General features: G+C 42.2%; 2 protein-coding genes across 3 annotated transcripts; one reads left to right on the top strand and one right to left on the bottom strand.

The window, feature by feature from the left end:
• Positions 1-1714: 1714 nt before the first annotated feature.
• On the bottom strand, positions 1715-9883 carry polr1d (RNA polymerase I and III subunit D). The gene is made up of 5 exons (XM_036548984.1): positions 9816-9883; positions 8105-8202; positions 6916-6992; positions 3454-3536; positions 1715-2138 (listed from the first exon to the last, which is right to left on the bottom strand). Exons 1-5 carry the CDS (start codon positions 9852-9854, stop codon positions 2091-2093), a joined length of 345 nt encoding a protein of 114 aa, XP_036404877.1. The 5' UTR covers positions 9855-9883; the 3' UTR covers positions 1715-2090.
• A 2249-nt stretch (positions 9884-12132) lies between these two features.
• Positions 12133-18259, top strand: sybl1 (synaptobrevin-like 1). Of its 2 annotated transcripts, none has more exons than XM_036548012.1 (8): positions 12133-12287; positions 13175-13432; positions 13844-13901; positions 14142-14279; positions 14620-14710; positions 14957-15024; positions 15163-15255; positions 15508-18259. In XM_036548012.1, the coding sequence occupies exons 2-8, from the start codon at positions 13287-13289 to the stop codon at positions 15574-15576; spliced, it is 663 nt and encodes a 220-aa protein (XP_036403905.1). In that variant the 5' UTR covers positions 12133-12287; positions 13175-13286; the 3' UTR covers positions 15577-18259. The 2 variants fall into 2 exon arrangements, with proteins under 2 accessions (XP_036403905.1, XP_036403906.1); XM_036548013.1 differs by having other exon boundaries at positions 13252-13432.
• Positions 18260-20334: the final 2075 nt, after the last annotated feature.

Genomic DNA, 20334 nt, shown 5'->3' on the forward strand with positions numbered 1-20334 from the left:
TATCACTGTATCCTGAGGGCAGAGCACCACAGTACAGTGAACACACAGCAGAAAGACTTGAGGGTTTGGAACATCCCTTTCCCCGAAATCAGTATGGCTATTTAGATCATCTTTATTTGGTTTAATACTGCACAATTGTTAATCTAAATCAAATGTACTTATGCTTCTGAGTATACAGCTTGCTTCATGCTTTGTTTACAATTACATTATCATAAATATTCTTTGGTTGCACATACATTAGTATTTAGCGCTCTTACCTTTTCTCAACATGTACAAACTTATTGCAAATGCAGATTTTAAAAACTGAAGACTGTTTTGGAGGTGTGGTATTAGGTTATTTTGGTATTCTGATGAAATCAAAGTGGCAATCTAAACACATGATATTATCAACTCCGTTTTTCAATATTTATAACTAAAAATGAGAGGTACACAGAATTGTAAAGCTTCACCACAGTCTCATGGCATAGTTCAGTTCAGGCAATATATCTGATTAATAATGTGAAAACACAATTCTTTACAGGTTACAAATTACTATATTGTAAATCTACTACTGTTAATAGAGTTCTACTAAGGGGATATCTTTTCAGCAACTGACAATACTACAAAACACTAGAGACAGCATTTGTTATTTGTGAAAAGTGTTTCTAATAATGTGCAACATGTGAAGAACAGAGACAGTGAGGATGTAGCCATAGAGGACCAACAGATGTGTATGTGTGAGGTTAGCCAGGTGCTCCATTTCTGTGGAAAATATCAGGGAAGTCTTCAGAACACTGTTTGGGCTAGGGTGTAGGTCAAACCCAAAGGGGATCCCATTCTCTGATCCACATGATCTACTGTAGTCGTCTTGGGGTGCAGCACAGGGGGGAACCACCACTTAAACTTTGGCTGTATTTTCCTAGTGCACAGTGCAATTTTTGAAAATTGTGAGTGCATATGTATCTGACACACAGAATGAATGGGGAAAAGTAGAGGATCACTGGAGTTGAGATTGTAACATGTTATAGAGAATCAGGGAGCTATGGTATGTGCCACTACCTGTGGTATGTGCAACATATTTTAGGTTGCTGCTTTGCAAGTTTTAATGCAAAATCTACAACGCACACATTCATCTATTACCTCCATTAAGCCAGCTAGCAATTTCTCACCACTTATCAGGCTTTTGTTGTGTGTTATGGCAGTGAGATCCCTGAAGATGGATCAAATACACTCAACTTCTTGGCACTGCTAGATAATCTTCCTCCTCCATTTCAGGCCAATGTGTGTTTTTAGCCTTGGTGCTCACGTCTTCTTGCCATTGTGTCTTTCTTCAAAAATCTCTCACCCTGCACCTTGCAGGAAACAGCAGCTGGAACATTTCCTTATTTTCTATTGGTTGCTGGCAGGTCAGTCCAGAATGCAAAAAAGGACAATGAACACAATTCCGGCAAAATTTTCAGACTTGCCAGAAAATAACTCACAGCTCATTAGCGCTCACAAACAAGAGCAGGTTTCACAGCTCACCTGACAAACTACAAGATCCACGCTGTTCAGCTAATGCAGAATTTCAGCAGCAAACTAGCAAATACTGAATTGTGGCAAAATAGCAAAGGCTACTACCAGAACTACATTACATATTCTTTTTTCAGAGCTTAACTCGACTTGAACCCTATCTACATGTTTTGACACCGAATGGTTTTCAATAATATTGATTATTTGGGAAACTGGTGGTAGTGCGAACACAGCACAAACAGGTTCAACCTGATACTTCATAAATTAATTTATGACACTCCGACAGCTTTATTTACATCGTATTTTAATTCTACTTTTAAGTAAAAAAAAAAGCTATCTAGTAAATAATTATGAGAAAACATGAACACGGCTTTAAATGTGCTACTGAAAGTGAACTGCTTTGCACACTGATTAAATCACCTCAGTTTTGTGTTTGACATTTAGAACCCTCTTAAAGTTCAAACTTTCACCCAATGTGGGAGCGTAATGCATGTCTGAGCTCCATGCCAGTCCAGCTGTGGCTTAACTGTCCAGCTTCTGACTCCCAAACTGTTCTTCTGGGCACTCTTTGACAGATTCTCTTCCCAGAATCCTCTGCTTCAGTCCATGGCCTCTCCCTGCTGCTCCCTGAACTCCTTCACTCTGACCTACATGAATTAGTAATACATGACATTCAAAGGATTATGAACCATAGTGAGAGCACAGCAATTGTTGGAAATGAACATGCACAGTCCATAAATCTTTCCGATCATGAGACCAGGGAGGTCTGATCTACAAAATCAGCCTGTCCCCACAAGCTGCCTGCAGCACCCCCCACTATGGCTCCTGGCCAACACTGCAAACCCCCAACAGCAGACAGCGCCCAGATCAGCCTGAAGGATGAATGCTCTGGGCCTCATACCCACCAGGTGCCCCCTGGCTGAAGCCTCAACACAGGAAGCCATTATTACATGAAACTGAATTACATGTGTGGTGGGCAAAAGAACAAAAACAGTTTTTCCTCTGATATGTAAATGACAACACAGCAAACAATCCCCCACTGTTTCAAAGAAATTGATGTCACTTTAAATTGAATTATGTATCATTTTTATAGGCCACTGAATGTACTGTTTCAGTTTTTCCCCATTGTCCAGCAATCCACAATAAACTGAAATGCCCTTTTCTCCAACACTGGCTCAAAGACTTTAATACATTACATAAAACAAGGAACTGTTGATTTAGTGTAGCATGGTGTAGTATAGTGATAAGAAGCAGGGCTCATAACTGAAAGGTTGCTGGTTTGCTGGTCTGGATAAGAGTGTCTGCTAAATGACAAAAATGTAATGTAATCTTGAAACATGTGCAGTGAGCAGCCCTATTGAAGACTTTCATACATGGACACCTCAACAGTAAACACATCAGTAATTGATTAGGATCTTTCTTACAAAAACCTGTACTTAAAGACAGGAAAATTCGTAGGGGATTACAATGCAGAACTCTCCATATGGGGGAAAATGGACAGAGGCCCCTGGAGGTCACATATAGTCCCCCCAGGCTGTCAGTTTCACTCTCTCAAAAGTGATATGACAAAGTCAGGGCATCACACACTTGACCTTGGCTACAAGGCCAGAGATTGGAAAGATTATAAGGCAACGCCACAGCTGGACATATCCTCCCACCCAATCACACTGATGGGGGCTGTGCAGGTTTAAGTGGCTGTGCCTGCTTAAGTGTCCCTCTGGGGTCAGTGGAGCCTTTCTGTCTGCAGCCAGAACAGAGAGGAAATCCTACCAAACATGTTTGAGCAGACCCAGTTCTGGATTCATTCCCATTCAGATTAATTCACATTTGTTTACAGCAGAGGTGGCAGGGCAAATGGTATCTCTACGAACTGCAAGGAGAGCTCCATTACTACTGACCAAGATTAAGGCCCCATCCCTGTTCATCTTGTACCTGGCAAAAAAAGAAAGAGAGGTATCTCACCTCAAAGGTGTTCAGGACGTGCTGGCACACCTCGGTCAAGTCATTCAGGCCTTTCCGAAGCGGCTCCACCGCTGGCAATCCACCTGGCAGCCAAGAAGAGTTACAGATATCCCTGCGTGCAGTCATAGTAACTTCCAACACCAGCATGTACACTGATGGATAAGAACAGGCACAGATGGAAAAAAATGCACTGTCTATTCCAAATCCTTGTTTCCCAAAGCAAGTACTCTAGATTTAAGTCACCTCTCTGATGTAAAGCTTTCCAAAGGAACTGTTTGTGTACATGCTGATAAACTGATAAAGGTAAGTAACATTCATTTATTTAACTTGTTAGCACCTGCCCTTTAAATGTGGGACAGCTCTATTAAGCTTAACAAGTTGTTACACCGCTTTAGGGTGTTGTATTGTAACTGACGGACGTCAAATCCAGATCCGTATTCAATTAAGGGCACCTTCAGCACACAAAGTGGGTCCCCAGGGTCAGAATTGGGGACCACTGCTCTAGTGCTGTAATAGTGATGTGAATTTCTGTCTCTCTTTGTAGCTCCTATAAACTCAAAACACCATGAGGAGCACATAAAGAACAGCCCTATAAACCCCCGCTTAACCACAAACACGAGTTGTTTTGAAATATTTTTTTGCTCTTTTTTTGGCCGCACTTCAAATAACCATCACCTCTTCAGTTTCAAGTTGTGAGAAACACATTTTTAAACAGTACTAGTCACCTGGCAGTGAGGCAAGAAATAATTTATGCGTTGAATGTGACGTCAAGCATTAGCAAATCTAGAAAGAATTGTATTATTAAAAAAAATGTTAAACTACTTCCTTATTACTAAAAAGTCTCATAGTAATTCTGAGAAGAATCCTTTTATGTAATGATGACTAATAGGTTCTGAATACAGGAAAACAAAGAAGAAGTGGCTTCCTAACTGCTATTAAAGTTATACACAAATGATTCCAAAAACAACTGAAAGAAAGTGAGACAAAACTTCATTACAATCAATGTGTTTCCTACTTAAGAATGAACTCTGGTAATGTGCGTCTGCTTGTAGGGGTGTTTTACAATAAAATCACAATTATGTCAGTTGTCTCTTACCTTTAAAATGTGCTAGTGAACAAATAAATTGCATAGTACTTTTGAAAAGTTATTAATAACAACAACAATGAGGCACGTTTATCACCCTAGTTCCAAGGATTGCCTTACTAAGAGGCCTTTTGCCCTGTGTTCTGGTGCTGGAAATCCTGGGAATAGCATTAAGCTTCTTTGGTGAAAATAAATAGTCCCTTCCAAGTGTTTTCCAAACAAGACGTCATTCAAGATCATTACATGATCCAATTAACTCTGGTTTGAGAAGAAGCCATTTCAGTCTAACAGGATAACTCCAGCTAAAAGAAGCAAGTTCCTTCCCAATGGTTACCCCCAGAGGCTGAAATGCCACTGAGAGAGTGACATGTGGTGGGTGGGTGGGTGTGGGTGTGTGTGTGTGTGTGTGTGCGCGCGTTTTAAGTGTGTCTTTAAGAGAGACGGGACCTTGAGTGTGTCCAGACAAAGACGTACGTGTGTGTGTGTGTGTGTGTGTGTGTGTGTGTGTGTGTGTGTGTCTAGGCCCACTGTCGCACAGCCTACCACAGCGGAGCAGCTGATATCTTGGACACCATCTCTTCAGTCTATTCAAACTGCATGCAATCATAATGCTGCTTTACGACACTCATTTGCAGCAAGGCAAACTATGAGCCATTCAGTTACACGCTCACTATTGCAAGGTTCAGTTTGAAATGTCACGGTCAAAGTGTCCACCACTAACAAGATCTTTAATCCTGTCTTCCCCTCAAAACGTTCTGCAGCAGATCAAAGGCCGGTGCTCGACCAACCAAATCAAGGCGCAGACAAAAACATCTAATTCCCTAATAAGTCAATTTAATTTCTTGGTTGACATTCAAAGAACCTAGACAGTTTATTCATCAGTGACCTGGCTGATTCTGCAAAGACCAACAATGGAAGAAGTGGTATAGAGGACTTCACATTCATTTTAAATAAAAAAGTATTTTTTTTTATTTAAAAATGTAAACAACCCATTAAATTCTGACCTGCTTGCATCCCCACCAGTATCCTACAGCTTTCACTTCCGATGCTCAAATTAAAGAATGTGCACACCTCCTCTCCTGTCTACCTGTCTAACATCTCCTGGCAGCAGGCCTCTTCAGCCTGCAGCAAGAGGATCGCTCTCTGCTCTCTCAATCTGTAGACGGACCAATGGCTTTCACGCAAGCGAGTGTCCCGTCTCTGGTCTTGTGCATCTGCGCACAGCAGTGACACAGATCCGCCGCGGCCCTCCTGCCCCGCCAGCCTGAGCTCAAACCACCCGACTTCAATCAGCCTGCTTGTTTTGGGTTGCGTCAATTTCCCGTCACTTCGTCTGCCTCTGCCGTCACACATTCCCGCGGTTGGCGAAGGAGGGAAACACTACGCTCCTCACCCAGACTAGCTTGGTCCATTCACATCTGAACTTGCGCTGCTAATCACAGATGTGGTTGACTGGGACTGCAATTACGGGAAAGCAGCGATGAATCACCTCATCTGCACGACAAGCTGCAAACCATTCAGCCGTATCAGTGTTAATGACTGACTCAGCCCCTCCCGACATAAATCGTACCATTTTGTAACACTTAAAATGGAATATCCCCTTTAGACAGATGCAGACCAAACAGGGGTAGAGGGGCTGGGTAGTATCATCAATAGTTGTCTGTTATAAGCCTCCTCCCCACCCCAATCTACCCACCAACCAATTAAATTAGGGGCCAGAGGGAGAGGTCTGGGCACCAAGCCCTGTACTTTATGACAGACTGGAGCAAGGGCTTATCCCATAATCTAATTTGAGAAAATGGATTCCTTTCTTTTCAACAAACTGTGCAGCAGGACAAAAAAATATTCTTTTCCACAGAAGGGTGCATGGGACTGCAGGCCAACAATTCCTGAAAATGAACCGTTTCAGAGTTTCTATGATGAACCCCACAATAGGAACTCAAAGCTGGATGGAATCTCTTCACTAGCCAATGTGATCTGCCTACAAAATATTCATGAGTACTGAATCACACATTTCACCAAACCAGTTCTGAAAAGTGAACTAAAGGAGCAAAAAGCCCTCTTTAAAATCCGAAAGGCGCTAATGACAACCTCAAATCTGCCAGACAATTTGCAACTACTAGTATGAGAATGTGCGCTGTGGTGGGTGAAAGATGTCTGAGAGGTGGTTCTTTGTACAGCTGTCAGGGGCATACCCTGAGGGTGTTCCGTAATAGAAATCTATTCATTTCGACACCGAGGAACAGTAGGCATCAGACGTTTTCGGAGAGAACTCTCGTGGTCTTGTAATCAAAAAACATGCACACACAAATGTGACTGCAGACACACTCACACATTGACGCACACAGTGATGAGGTATGGCACAGGCGATAGGTCACCTCGAGTCTGTATCCGGAAGTTGATCTTGCTCTCGGAGGGGTGCGTGATGCTGTAGCCACAGAATTCCACATCAGAGCTGAGAACATAGAGAAACCCATCAGCACCAGTCAGTCACTGTTATTTACATTTGCATTTACTCATCTGGCAGACGCTTTTATGCAAAGCGACTCAGAGAGGCAGAGTACAACACAAGCAAAAGCCATACAAAGAGTCACAATATAGGAAGTGCTGCATGACCAAGTCTTAATAGTTAGCCATACAAGTTATAAGCTTATTTCTCACAGAACAATGGAAGGCTTGTTTTATTTTTTCCCCTCTGCTTTTCCTTTAACCAGCAGGAACTAGCCTCGCTTACAGACGCAATTACAGGCGTCTGAAAATTGTATTCACTGCGTCAATGCCTATCAGTCACACTTAAGTACACCAACCTAATGTGAACTCCTTCCTCAACTTAGACCAACCTAATGTGAACTCCTTCGTCAACTTACCTCCTAACCTTCTCAGCTCCTACCTTTTTACTGTTTTACTGTTTGCGCATTCATAAATCTTGCCAGCAACGATCAATATGAAATGAGTTTTGGGTAATTTCCCACAATATACACAATCTTCCTGCACATAAGACTAGTGCTGGCAAAGGAGAACAGTGAGAACATTGCTGGACATTTATGATACCACAGTATCAATTTCCTCACACTGTTGAGAACTCCATCCTTTTGCGATATGAAGCTGGCAAAATCTTAACTTCAGAGAAAGGTATTGGCACTATCTTGCAGTTCCAGCAAGGTGCATTAAAACAGGCAAAAAAGTTCAGCAACACAAGACAATGGACAAGTAAAAGGACAAGTGGACGAGCTAAAAAAAAAAAAAAAAAGTGATCTTGTTGTTAAAATTAATACGTTTCATCGAAAAGCCTTCATCAGGACAGTCTTAATTTAACCTACCAGTGGAGAGGTTACGATGGCCAAATGACATAAACAGATGGCAGATGCAGAGCTGAGAAAAACATATTTTCATCTCGACGTGTGTGTGTGACAGTCATTAAAAAATATGGTTGCGGTGGTCGTTAACATGCAGTTGTGGCACTCATTAAATGATGTGGTTGTGGAGCTCATGAGAAGATGATCTTGTGGCTGTCATAAGGGGATATTTTTATGGCAGTAATTAGAAAGAGGCAGGGTAAAGACTCACTTCTTCATGACCACATATCTCAGGGCATTCCCCAGGGTGTGATCCTCCTCATGCAGCACGAAAGTCACACAGCCCTCGTCTGCGCCGTCCGCCTGCACCTAAAAGATGCCCAGGGATAGAACACTGGTTAGCCCAACCTTGCCATCAGTCCCTGGGGCCAGATGAGCAATGCGGAGGGGGAAACGCTCCGATTAAATCATGAACGAACAGAGCGAAGCCAGAAAGGACGCCCACTGTGTGACACAACAAAATGACCAAAACACCCTGTTTACAAAAAAACAAAATACCTCTGCAAATTCCAGTGAGATTAAAAAATAGGCAGGCCCACACATCGCATACAAAACCTGACTGTTTTCAGTTAGGGAACTTGGAACTGTAGTGCCATTTAAGCGTGTTATCAGTGCTGGATTGTACGGCTTGCTCCAGCCGCATGTCTTAAGGTGGTACAACAATACCATGACCTGTCAATCACTTACTTGTCTGAACTAATCATACTTTGTTGCCCACAACAACGTTAGTAAGTCAAAGAAAACACAATCACCCCACCTAATGGTTACAAAGGTAGAGCCCTATGAAGCATGAATTACATCAGACCCTCTTTCACATGAGACTACAGTCAGCTCTTAACATCCTTGACTCCAACAGCAAAGCAGGCACCTGTATGTCTGTCTCAACACAGCACACTTATTTTTGACCAAAATATTGATATCAGACTCAGAAAATGAGACAAATACATTCAAATACATGGATCAGTGGATCTGGCAAAATGCCGCACAATTCTGAATCATTCATTACACCCAAGCCTGGAAACGTGTGTCCTACTGTGAAAAGGATTTTGGCCTATGAGTTTGCAAACCTTAACGCAAAGAGCTCCATCCATAGTCTATGCCAAAATGCTGCGCGAAATCTGCAGACTGACGTTTCTACCAGGGAGGACACGCTGACGGACGTCGTAGTGAATGGGAACAGTTAACCAGATAATCTACATGCTGATGGATCTGACAAGGTACAGAATAACGCCACAAAAATACAACCACATTCAGACTGGGCTTTTGGTTGATTTCATGGACACCAAAAACAAGTCAGAACAGTGGAATATCTAATATTTCACAATCTCTCCGCGTATTATTTAAAGACCCACTTTGCTAATATACCTAACACTTGACTGCCCTCAAACGGTGAGAAGTAGTAATTCACAGATGGAACAGACTTCTGCGCCCAAACTTATCTTGCTAGCCAGCCAGCCAATGAATTTTGTGGCACTATCCTGATGCATCTTTTGCTACACATCACATCTTGCAGCACGCTGGTGTAGACGGCCACCTTCAGAAAATTGACCAAACACTCGTTAGCCAACTGGAATGATGAGAAAAGCCAGAAAAGCAGCCAGCAGCTGACCAAAACAGAAACGTGAATTTGTTTAGCTGAGCACTAGTAACTGAGCAAACTAGCTTACGTTAGCTATTCATCAGATATCAGATGCACAGCTGAGGTGAGCTTTAAATTTGGAAGTTGGTTGCTATTTAGTAAGTCAGTAGACATGACGAGAACTAGTCTGGCAAGTTTTAGCCACCTACCTAGTCTAGCTAGTCGCATCCTATGGAGTCGACTTTGAGACACGACATGTGGATCTCAGGAAAGAGTCGAGCTACATTGCTAAATCCCGTGTTGTACAAAGTTTATCAACTGTCCATTTAATGTACTTACTCACCATTTCTAGCACCGGTTTTTTATCCTCTACCCCCGCCATGCTTCAAACCAATGTGGCCTCTGGCCTCGCCACTTTTGATGACGTCACATCGCGCATGCCCGCTCATCAGGTGCTGAGGAACTACACAAAAAACCATGGAAACGGCAGAAGTCAGGAAGTTACTGAGGACTCATAATACTGAAAGTGATGAATGAAAATTATGTGCATACTTTCGGCGTGACAATTTACTTATTACATTAAGATGATAATACGAAAGGAAATCACTTTTAAACTTCCCATCCACAAATTTAAAATGGTGACATAGGATAACATTAAAAGGATTTTAGATTTAGCAATTCAACAGTTAAATAACGACCCCCTAGCCCCTTTTTGACACCCCCTGACAAGATTGGGTAGATAACAGCAATGCGGTAATAGTTGTGCCTAGTTCTCCAGCAGGTTAGGTGTAGGTTAATTTACAGACCTTTCAGATTTGTGAGTGGAAATCAAGACGGGGCTAGGGGGTGGTTCTGGATTGGACTACTGTCAAAGGGCAAGTCAGAGGTTAAACATGTAACATGGTGCCATTTTAGGCAAGTCCTTGTTTGCAGCCATTTCAGTTTCATTTGTGTGGGGGTAAGTATCTGTGTTGTTCATAAGAAATGTATTATGGATGAGCTCTTGGTGGCACAGTTAAGAATAGGGTGTATTATGTTAAATTCATTGCATCATTCCTTCCATTCCTTTCATTATGGTCAGTTGCATGATGTCTTAAAGCATTTTTGTCAGGGATTTATATATGATAGTTTTGTGTAATTTTATTATTAAATACTATCAGCTATCAGTTCAACCAATCAAGTGATAATTGCTTTATTAGAGACTCTTGCTGAAATTCACTGAGGGTAACATGTATGTTATTTCTCAACCTAGAATCTGTCTGACCTAGCACCAAGGTTAATTCTGCTATGTTTAACAGAAAAATCATATGGATGATTCCTCTTGCTGTACTGAATTTGTGTCACTAATTAAATATTTATAGAAATGTGAATTGCATAAATTGTCAGCACAAATTGGCAATCAAGCCAGTGAAGTAAATGAACAACTCAAATTGTAAGACTTGTATTGATATTGGAAATAAGATCTGCTCAAAGTGATTGTTGCATACATAACTCTGAAATACGCTTCCACATATATAATTGCACATATGAAGGCCAAAAGATTATGTTTGGGTAGGGGTTTCAGGTGTAGCCTGAAGAGGTTGTTCTTCAGTCTGTGAAAGATGGCCAGTGTTTCAGCTGTTCTGAATAAAACAGAAAGCTTGTTCCACCACACAGGGAGCAAGAGAAAAGCAGGCATGACCAGGATGTGAGACTGTGGGGGGAACAGCTGAGGAAGCTGAGCACAGCGGTCTGGCCAGAGTGTATGGTCAGGTAATCACCTGAAGATAAGAGAGAGCCATTCCCACTCACCTCTCAGTAGGCTAACGCCACCATTGCAAAGCAGATGCAAACTGTCACCGGCAGCCAGTGAGGGGAAATCAGAAAGAGTGCTACACAGAAGAATATGGGGACACTGTGGACTAATGGTGGAATTAGGTAATGTTTAGACATTCACAGTGAGACATCAGCACGTTAAGCTGAGATGTATTATGAAACCTGGATATCAGATCGGGAAAAGAGAGGAACAGTTGGGTGTCATCAGCATAACAGTTATATGAGAAGCCATGGGAGGAAATGACAGAGCCAAGTGATCTTATTTAGAAGGACAAAGGAAGGGGGCTAAGAACAGAACTTGGAGGTACTCCTGCATCTGAGGTCTGAGGGATTGATACGGCCTCTCTCCAGATGCATCCTGAGAGGTAAGATGAAATCCAACTGAGAACTGAGCCCAAGATGACTAATGCCACCATGGAAGACAGAAGGACATGGTGATTTATTGTATCAAAGGCATGTTTATGTATTCTTTATTGTATTGTCATATCTGCCTGTATTTATAGGTGTCTGGATATGTATGACTTACTTACACCTTCTAAGTTAGCAATCTCAAGGACATTTTTCATTTTATGGAAATGTTTTTGCAATATTCTATTAAATTCTGTGTTGACAGTTTTTTACGTATGTCTAACTGAGACACAGAATTCTGAAACTAACTAGAAACCAAACACAAACTCCACATTTGAAAGCATCAGTTGCTTTTTTCTTCGTATTTAAACCTTGAGTTATTGTACGATTGGTACAGACATGCTGCTTTGGGTATGTAGACCAATCACAGACCCGTCGGGGTTGTTCGAGGTAGAAAAACAGAAATGCGTTGTCGTAGCTGGCGTCACTACCTCTGAACTACATGTCCCACTCAAACAAGCTGGAGAAAGCGGAGCACACCGTACGGATGCGGCAGCCAGAGACTAGTAAACACAAACAGAAAATGACTGAGCAGGAATGACTACGGATTGTATCATGCTGAAAAAGAACAATCGTGAGGAGTGACTACACAGTAGGTATCACTGGATATGTTTCATGAGATGATTGCGATTCCCACCGAGTATCCAACGTTTCTAGCTAGCTAGCTAACTAGCAGCTGGCTAACGTTAGCTCGTTGATGAAGCAAGCAAGCTGGCAAAATGGAAGTGAAACTGAAGCAAAATAGAAGCAAAATATACATTTTCAAAAGCGATGACCACGAAATTAGCTGTAGTAAAATAATGGTGCTTTACCAGGGATTGTCAGGCTTTAAAAAAAATCAACACCCTAGCTCTCTAACAAGGCAGTTTTGTCCTCGTTTGTGTAGCTTTGTTTAGCTTGCCGACTAGCGTTCTCGTTAAATCCGTCCAGACACTGGCTAGCTAGCACAATAGCTAACGTTACAGTGGATCGGTGGCTTCCTAGTTAGATAACGGTTCGCTTGGAACTTGCCACTAACCAGCCACCGAGCCATATGACACTTCCACTAACGATTATTGTCCAGGCAGAGGTCAACAACGTAGCTAACGTTAGCTGTTAAGATAGCCAGCAAATGACAGTCTTGGTAAGTGACTTGCCAGCATGTCACTACTACTACTACGTCTGTTCTGGGCAGCTAGGTGCTAAGTTGAAAGAATAACATTCTGTAATATTTGTAAATTGTGTTTATTTAAACTAGACAAAAATGCTAAATTGTATTACGTTTATCTCAGACTTAGACATTACCTAGCATGCTAGCTTTCTTAGAACCTGTAGTTAGGCAAGGAGCACAAGTTAGTGCGCCAGTGTGAGATCAGTATCAGTTTCAGTCTATGCGAGATTCACAGACATGCTGCGAAGAAAAAGGTAAACTTAGCTTATGAACTGTCATTTGGTGAACATGCATGTTCCCCTTTTTGTATAATATGCTCTGTTTTACAGTTGATCTCTGCAAGACCTATGGTGTGACCACGCCAACACTCGTAAGCCCACACCAATCCTCTTATTCCGTGTGACAGCAGTGACCAGTGCCTGGGCTCCCCTTCCTGTTGCCATGGCAATCCTGTTTGCGGTGGTAGCCCGTGGCACCACCATCCTGGCCAAACATGCCTGGTGTGGGGGGAACTTTCTGGAGGTGACTGAGCAGATCTTGGCCAAAATTCCCTCAGAAAACAACAAGCTCACCTATTCCCATGGCAGGTGAGCGTTTCTGCTTTGCCGGATCAGAGGTTACACATTTCTCACGTACAGGACTGGTTGCTAAAGGATAGTTCCTCCACTTCCTTAGATAAAATTATTCTACTGTCACAGTAACCTCATGTGTTGGTCCCACAATGAACATGTAATTGACATGGTTTACATTATCATTTGTTTAACGATATTTTGATTAGATGGTTTAGATGTATAAGATACTTCTTCTTGATAGGGAGATTACTGTTTTCCTTACACCTATATCTGTTGTGTTATGTTTTGGCAGTAGGTGATCAACAGCTAGGTGACTATCATTCTTTTTCATTTGAGTTAAGATTTGGATGTGTTGTTTTATGGTGTTTTTATTTACAGAATGACTGCATATTATCAATAATGTTTTGTTCTCTCCATCACCTGTAGCTATCTTTTCCATTACATCTGTCACGACAGAATCATATACCTGTGCATTACAGATGATGTGAGTATTAACTGAGTTCTGTGTATATATTTAAGTTGTCATGTAATTTTAATAGATGTGAGGATTATGAAAGTTATATGCATTAACCTGAAAATGACAAAAGCTAGATTGACAGAGCAGAAGTGGTCATGTACCTGGACGTGTTATCTTCTGTTACTGGTTGGCGAAAGTGGTATGGAAAGCTCTTCGTTGATGATTCCACTTGGCATGGGCCCTGCTCTAAATGTGCCTCCATTGCAGGACTTTGAGAGGTCACGGGCTTTCGGTTTCCTGGGCGAAGTGAAGAAGCGCTTTCAGACTACCTATGGGTCTCGTGCACAGACAGCCCTGCCCTATGCCATGAACAGCGAGTTCTCCAGCACACTAGCAGCACAGATGGTGAGTAGATCAAGATGTCCTGCTCCTCCTGTCTCTACCACCACAGGTCCAGTACCAATAGAAATCACAGGTAGAGAGGGGTCAATACATCTCAAAAAAGTCAAGCAAGGAGATTGTCTTTAGTGCAAGCTGAGCCTTATCATCCTGGTTTGAAACTGGTGATGTCATCAGGTGATAGTGACCAGAAGCCCACAGAGGCGAAACTGATCAGCTTAATTCCACTGGGGATAGGGGTGGATGCATCAGATGCAGAGATGGGTTGCATTCAGTGATTTCAAGTGAAGGCTGTGCTTGGGTCTCATCTGATGTGATGTGTACCCCTCCGCCCCTCCCTCAACAGAAGCATCACTCAGATCCACGGGGTACAGACCGACTGACAGAAACTCAGATGCAGGTGGATGACCTAAAGGGCATCATGGTCCGCAACCTTGGTAAGCTGCAGCAACTGAACAATAGACTTTCTCCTCCTGTTTGCCAATCAGATTTATGGATCAATTTTCTCATAAGTCAAAGCTGTCTTGTTAAATATTTTTAAGTAAAAAAGGATTTCAATGCTTTGCTACATGGGATGAGCAAAGAGGAAGACAAAAGTGTAGAAATGTGTATTTCTCTTTCCTTGTGTGGTGTTGTCTTATGTTTTCTTCCATGTTGTCTCCATCGATGCGGTGGGCATGCAGACCTGGTGGCTCAGAGAGGCGAGAAGCTGGAACTGCTGATCGACAAAACTGAGAACCTGGTGGATTCTGTGGGTGGCATTCATGGTCTCCAACTTTCTGCACTTCTTGCGTTTAGACCAATGCTAACTGCAGTGCTAATGTTCTCTCTCTTTCTTCCATTCTTGTACTTTCCTTTCTTGTCTCTGTTTCTTCTACTCTTCTATCAGTCCGTCACCTTTAAAACCACTAGCCGTAACCTGGCGCATGCCATGTGTATGAAGAACCTGAAACTGACCATCGTCATCGTGTTGGTGTCCATTGTGAGTGCTGCTTTTCTGAGCTTTTGATTTTATTTTGCCTGGAGGCAGCAGTGCTAGCCTGTAACTAAGCATTAATCTGAGCATTGTGTGGAGTGGGTACTGTGTGTCCTGTTAACTTGAATGTGTACACTTACTTAACTTGGATGTATACACTTATTTTCACTTATGTACACTTATCGCTCTGGATAAGAGTGTCTGCTAAATGCATGTAATGTAATGTGTCCCTTAACATGAGTGTTTGGATCTTCCCAGGTGGTCCTCTACATCATTGTGTCAGCAGCCTGTGGAGGTCTGAGTTGGCCAAGCTGTGTGAAGAAGTAAAAGGGAGAGGGAGGAACTCCAGCCTCCCACATGTCATCTGACCTGCCCCTAAGGCCAGGTCCCTCTCCACAAGCGGACTCAAACCACTGTCAAGATTAGATACTTGAACTGAACCCCATCCCTCCTCTTCCTGTCCGTTGCCACTCATTTCCTGTCCTCCACGTCTTCCTCCTCTCCTTGCAAGGGGAGAAAGCTATGGCCATGCCTGCCTTACAGGCAGGGTGCAAGGAAGCGTGGAAATGTGCAGTGCTCATACTAACAAGCATTAACAGCATTTCCCCATTCTGACTTGTGATTGATTGTCTGCTGCACAGATTGATTCACTTACCTTTGTTATTGGAGTGATGTATTCATTTGGGTAAAAAGGGACTTAAGAAGATGTTGTAGACACTACAAAAATTAAAGACAAAGGGGAATAGGGCAGTGATGATATTAGCTGAAACATACTCACCCACTCCTGGAGGACAGAGGCCCTGCAGCCTGACTCAGGGTGCGATCTACAGATATTTCAACATTGTACCATCATCAGGATCCCCTCAATATGTCCTTCTACAGCTGTCAGGAATTTTCAGCTTTGATGAAATCATAATGATCTGAAGTTCTTGCAAAGTTTGCAATGTCAATAGCCTGCAGCACTTAATTTCTGAGTTGAGATTCAGCTGAGCTGATTTTAGACTTCCCTCAAAAGCATGAATTTGTAACCCTGACCCATACCAATAGTATATATTTGTTTACATTTCAAGGTATATGGAAGAGGAAGGTGAAGCCACACTTATTTTGTCAGGTGTTCTTAGTACAGTTTGCTCTGTGCTTGGGCTCTGTCCCAGTTGGCCCCTCAGAAGAACAAGGCTTGTTAGATGTCTTTCATATTTCACTAGAATGAAAGAAGAACTAACTCCTTCAGTATTACTTACTTAAGAGTTTGAAAAGGCGTGATGTGGCTTTAAATCCCTAAGTCGCATCATATTTGAAAATTTTATATATGCAGCACTATCATATGTGCTATATAAAGAGTATACATAAGGGTCTTCCATGATGTGGGTTTTATGCTCTAAATGTACATGTATGCGAGACGGTACATATTTCAGAAGCTAAGAGAATTCAAAAGCATGTTGTTCTGTTTCAGCTCCCATTTCCCCACTTCCCTTGTAAGAGCCAGTACAGAAGTTTACAGTAGGCTCAAAGCTGTGTTGATTATTTACAGTATAGAGCACTTTCAGTGGTGCATTCATGAAGCTGAATGTAAAAGCCTCTGAAAGAGTCATTCTTAAAACTAGTGAACTTTTTGAGCCTTGTAGAACTAGGGTTCCTGCGATTTTGGCCCTGCCTGTGATCCCATGCAAATCGTGTGACTAATTGGACCCTTACCAAGGAGCAGGAGGATGACCTAAGCCTGAGGCAGTGAGCACAGCTGCCTCATGGCCACAAGATTTATAACCCATGTAAAAGTTGGCAGTATGTCAGCAGAGTCAAGAATCTTTGGTGTATTGCTCAATAGTCAGTCAGCTTCATGTCGATGACATAGTCTTTGTTTTCACCAAGTCTGGTGATTTTTGTACAATGGCCCTTTAATAATGTATTTTACTTACCGTCATCTAAATGTTAATAAGGATAAAATATCTAGCGTTGGATCCATCTGTGGTACATTTGCACAGTATTTGGAGTTACCCTTGACAGACACTCTTGGTTCATCTCTGTCTTGGTTGTAATATTACCAAATGAAAAATGAGGTGAGGGGTCACAGGAACTGATGAAAGAGACTCATGTCAATTTTCAAGAGGTGTGGGTATGCTTACATGCGCTTAGACTTGAGACTCCTTTCTAAAAGGAAATGCCACAACTATTGAAATGATTCCTACCTTATTTGGAGTGCTGTAGAGGGACTCTCCCCAGAGGTTCCAGGAGCCGCCAGTCAGGAGGTGATGAACGTGGTGTTTGATGTTGAGTTTTTCTCAGTCAGGAAGGTATAACCAGTGCTAGAAGATACTACTATCTCCTCTCTGCAATTATCATATTTAATCACATCATATCAGTATAAATACTCTTCAGAAGAAGGAGCAGGGCAATTCTAGGAAGCATATATTGGGTATAGAATGGTGCTTTGTCCATTTATCCCCCATATAAGTAACTTTCACTCCATGTTCAACCCATCTGTGTACAGAGGTATGTGGGGGTAGCATGTTGACTGGTCATCTCTCTGGGGCCTATCAGAATAGCACTGGCAAGCTATGGGAGCCAGTCTGGTTCATGTGTGGACAAACTGCTGAATTCAATGTTTGTCTGAGTCACTGTGTCCCAAGTGTATGGATTTCACATATAATGCACTTTTAAACATCCCACTTTGTGTGTGAGTTCATTTTCCCTGTTTATTTAAATTCCCTTTCCCCATATTTTTAAGAATATAAAATATCAAAGTGTATAATATGTCGCTTCTGTTCACTCATTCAAGGGGAGGATGAAGCAGAAGGCCGGTTCCACTCAAGTGCACTCTAAGGTCCTGATCATGGCAAATGAAAATACAGTGCTAATGAATTAGCTAGGCCCATTGATTACTGTTGCCATAGAAACATGGCTATGAAGCACTTCCAAAATGTGTATTTTACTGGTAAACTGTTCTCCATCCTGTTTAAGAAATTTCAGGCTTCCCAATTCAACAGATGCTGGTCAAACATACCTTTGTCATCAAGCACAACAATGAAAGTTTAATTTGAACTCTGAACCTTGGCATTTTTCAGTAAAAGAATATAGGTATGTCAAAACTGTGCTTTCTAGCTGTTGGTGTAAAACTCCTTTTAGAAATTATTGAAGAGTTCAGAAGGCCACAGCCTGGCAGGGAATTGATAGTAGATGTGTGGAGAGACCTCCATCTCCTTGCAACTTTTGAGCAAATTTATACATGCCTTTAGCAGACCATTCCTGTATTATCTGTTAAAATGTAACAATTATCATGAGCATTAAGAACAGTACAGTTGATTTCACCCATGGGCAGATAAATTGAATGGATTAAAGTGCTATTCAGTATCTGAAGCTCAACAGCAATTCTTGGTATAATTAAATCCAATAGCATAATAATGCATTTCATCTTTTTAAAGGCTTGCAGGGTTAAACAAATCCACAAAACCCACCAGGCGTTGTGAAGCGTGCAAAATAATTCTGTACATTGTGCAGTAAACAACTCAGACCTAGTATTAAATTCTTTATTGTAACAAAAGAGGCACTAATCCCAGCAAAGAATTCTTTTCATTAGTATTGAGGAATGCAGGTTGTGTTTTTTAAAATCATACAAGTGCACACTAGAGGGTAAATGTACATTTCACAGAACCACATTAATGTATTTGCAAAATATTCTGCTATATACAGGGACTTCAGTACACTTCTTCCATATGTATCTACTGAAGAACTGTGGACAAACAGAACAGTCTTCAGCGCTAACACTGAGGGAATGCACAATAAGGCTGAAGTACATTTGTCAAATGAATATTGCATGGTGTTCCTGATATTTGATGGATCAGCCCTAAGAGCTCTTTAAAGACGTCACGGTGATTGATTATCTGAAGTTATACTGCAGGTTAATTATCTGCAGTTTAACTACCAACATTTCGAAATGCAACAGTTTGTCCAACAGATCAAAAGACTAAGTATACGCTTGGTATATGGTTCCAGGTATTTCCCTGTCTTGCCTGCAAGGGGAAGCACCTCTCCTTGTCCTTGGGGCCACCAGATGGGCATGAGACTTCACTGGGAAAGCAGATGTGGTATAGGGTCAGGATTTACAATCCACACAGATGGGGGAAGAGGAGCAGACATTACAGTACCATCAGAATGCCAGAGAAGAGCAGAGAGGAGAGGGGGCAATGAACTGGGATCAGTGTGAGAGTGTGATTGTGACAGGATGAGTGAAGTTGTGTCACTGTAACTGTAATAATTTCCAATAACAATTTCAATGGTCAGAAAAAGTGATATGACTCATCCTCCCAAACAGACAAATCTAAAATCCTACTGGTGCCGGCCTTGTGGAAACATGTCCAGTTGCATTGGATTCTGTGCAGGTACCTGTTGTGGCTGTGCTGGTAACTATGCTGGGTGTGCTGATTCCATTAATTCCATGAGGTCCAGGGGCCTGCTGGTGCATGAGGTGGCCAGAGGGGCTGCAGGAGGCACTGTTGTTGCTGTTACCACTACCCAGATGAGAGGGACAAGAAAGGGATCAGAGACAGCCTACTCAGTCTCATCCATTCACTGAAAATGAATGTGAAATAAGTAGGTGAACTTGCAACTGAGAATTTGTTGCTTCTTTCATTACTCCTAATAACAAAAGGTGACACGCAAAATATGCCTCAGGGTCTGTACAACAGAGCAACGCAGACAATGGACAGCACACAACTTTCCGCTATCTTCCTAAAAGTGCTCGACACGAGCAGAAAACTGCATGGATGCAAGCAGCTGCGTGGATATGGCTGTGGTTTTTTTGTGTGAGTGTATTTGTGTTTGTGTGCGTCTGTGTGTATGAAATGGCACAGTCCTATGGGATACACACGTGCGATCGCTTTGGTGCCATTAGAGAGGAGGGAGGAGCCCAGACTCACACATCTGGTAAAAGACAGGGTGATTAAACTCCATGATGGATACTATGAAACCTCCCCACTGAACGTGCTGTTGGTTTCCCTGTACGGGAGCATGGGGAGCACCACCGTCTCAGGCGACATTCATTTCTAGCAACTGCTTTCTTCAACTTCCCGTCTCTACCTTTGGCTGATT

The sequence above is a fragment of the Megalops cyprinoides genome, chromosome 16, assembly GCF_013368585.1.
Source record: "Megalops cyprinoides isolate fMegCyp1 chromosome 16, fMegCyp1.pri, whole genome shotgun sequence".
NCBI lineage: Eukaryota > Metazoa > Chordata > Actinopteri > Elopiformes > Megalopidae > Megalops > Megalops cyprinoides.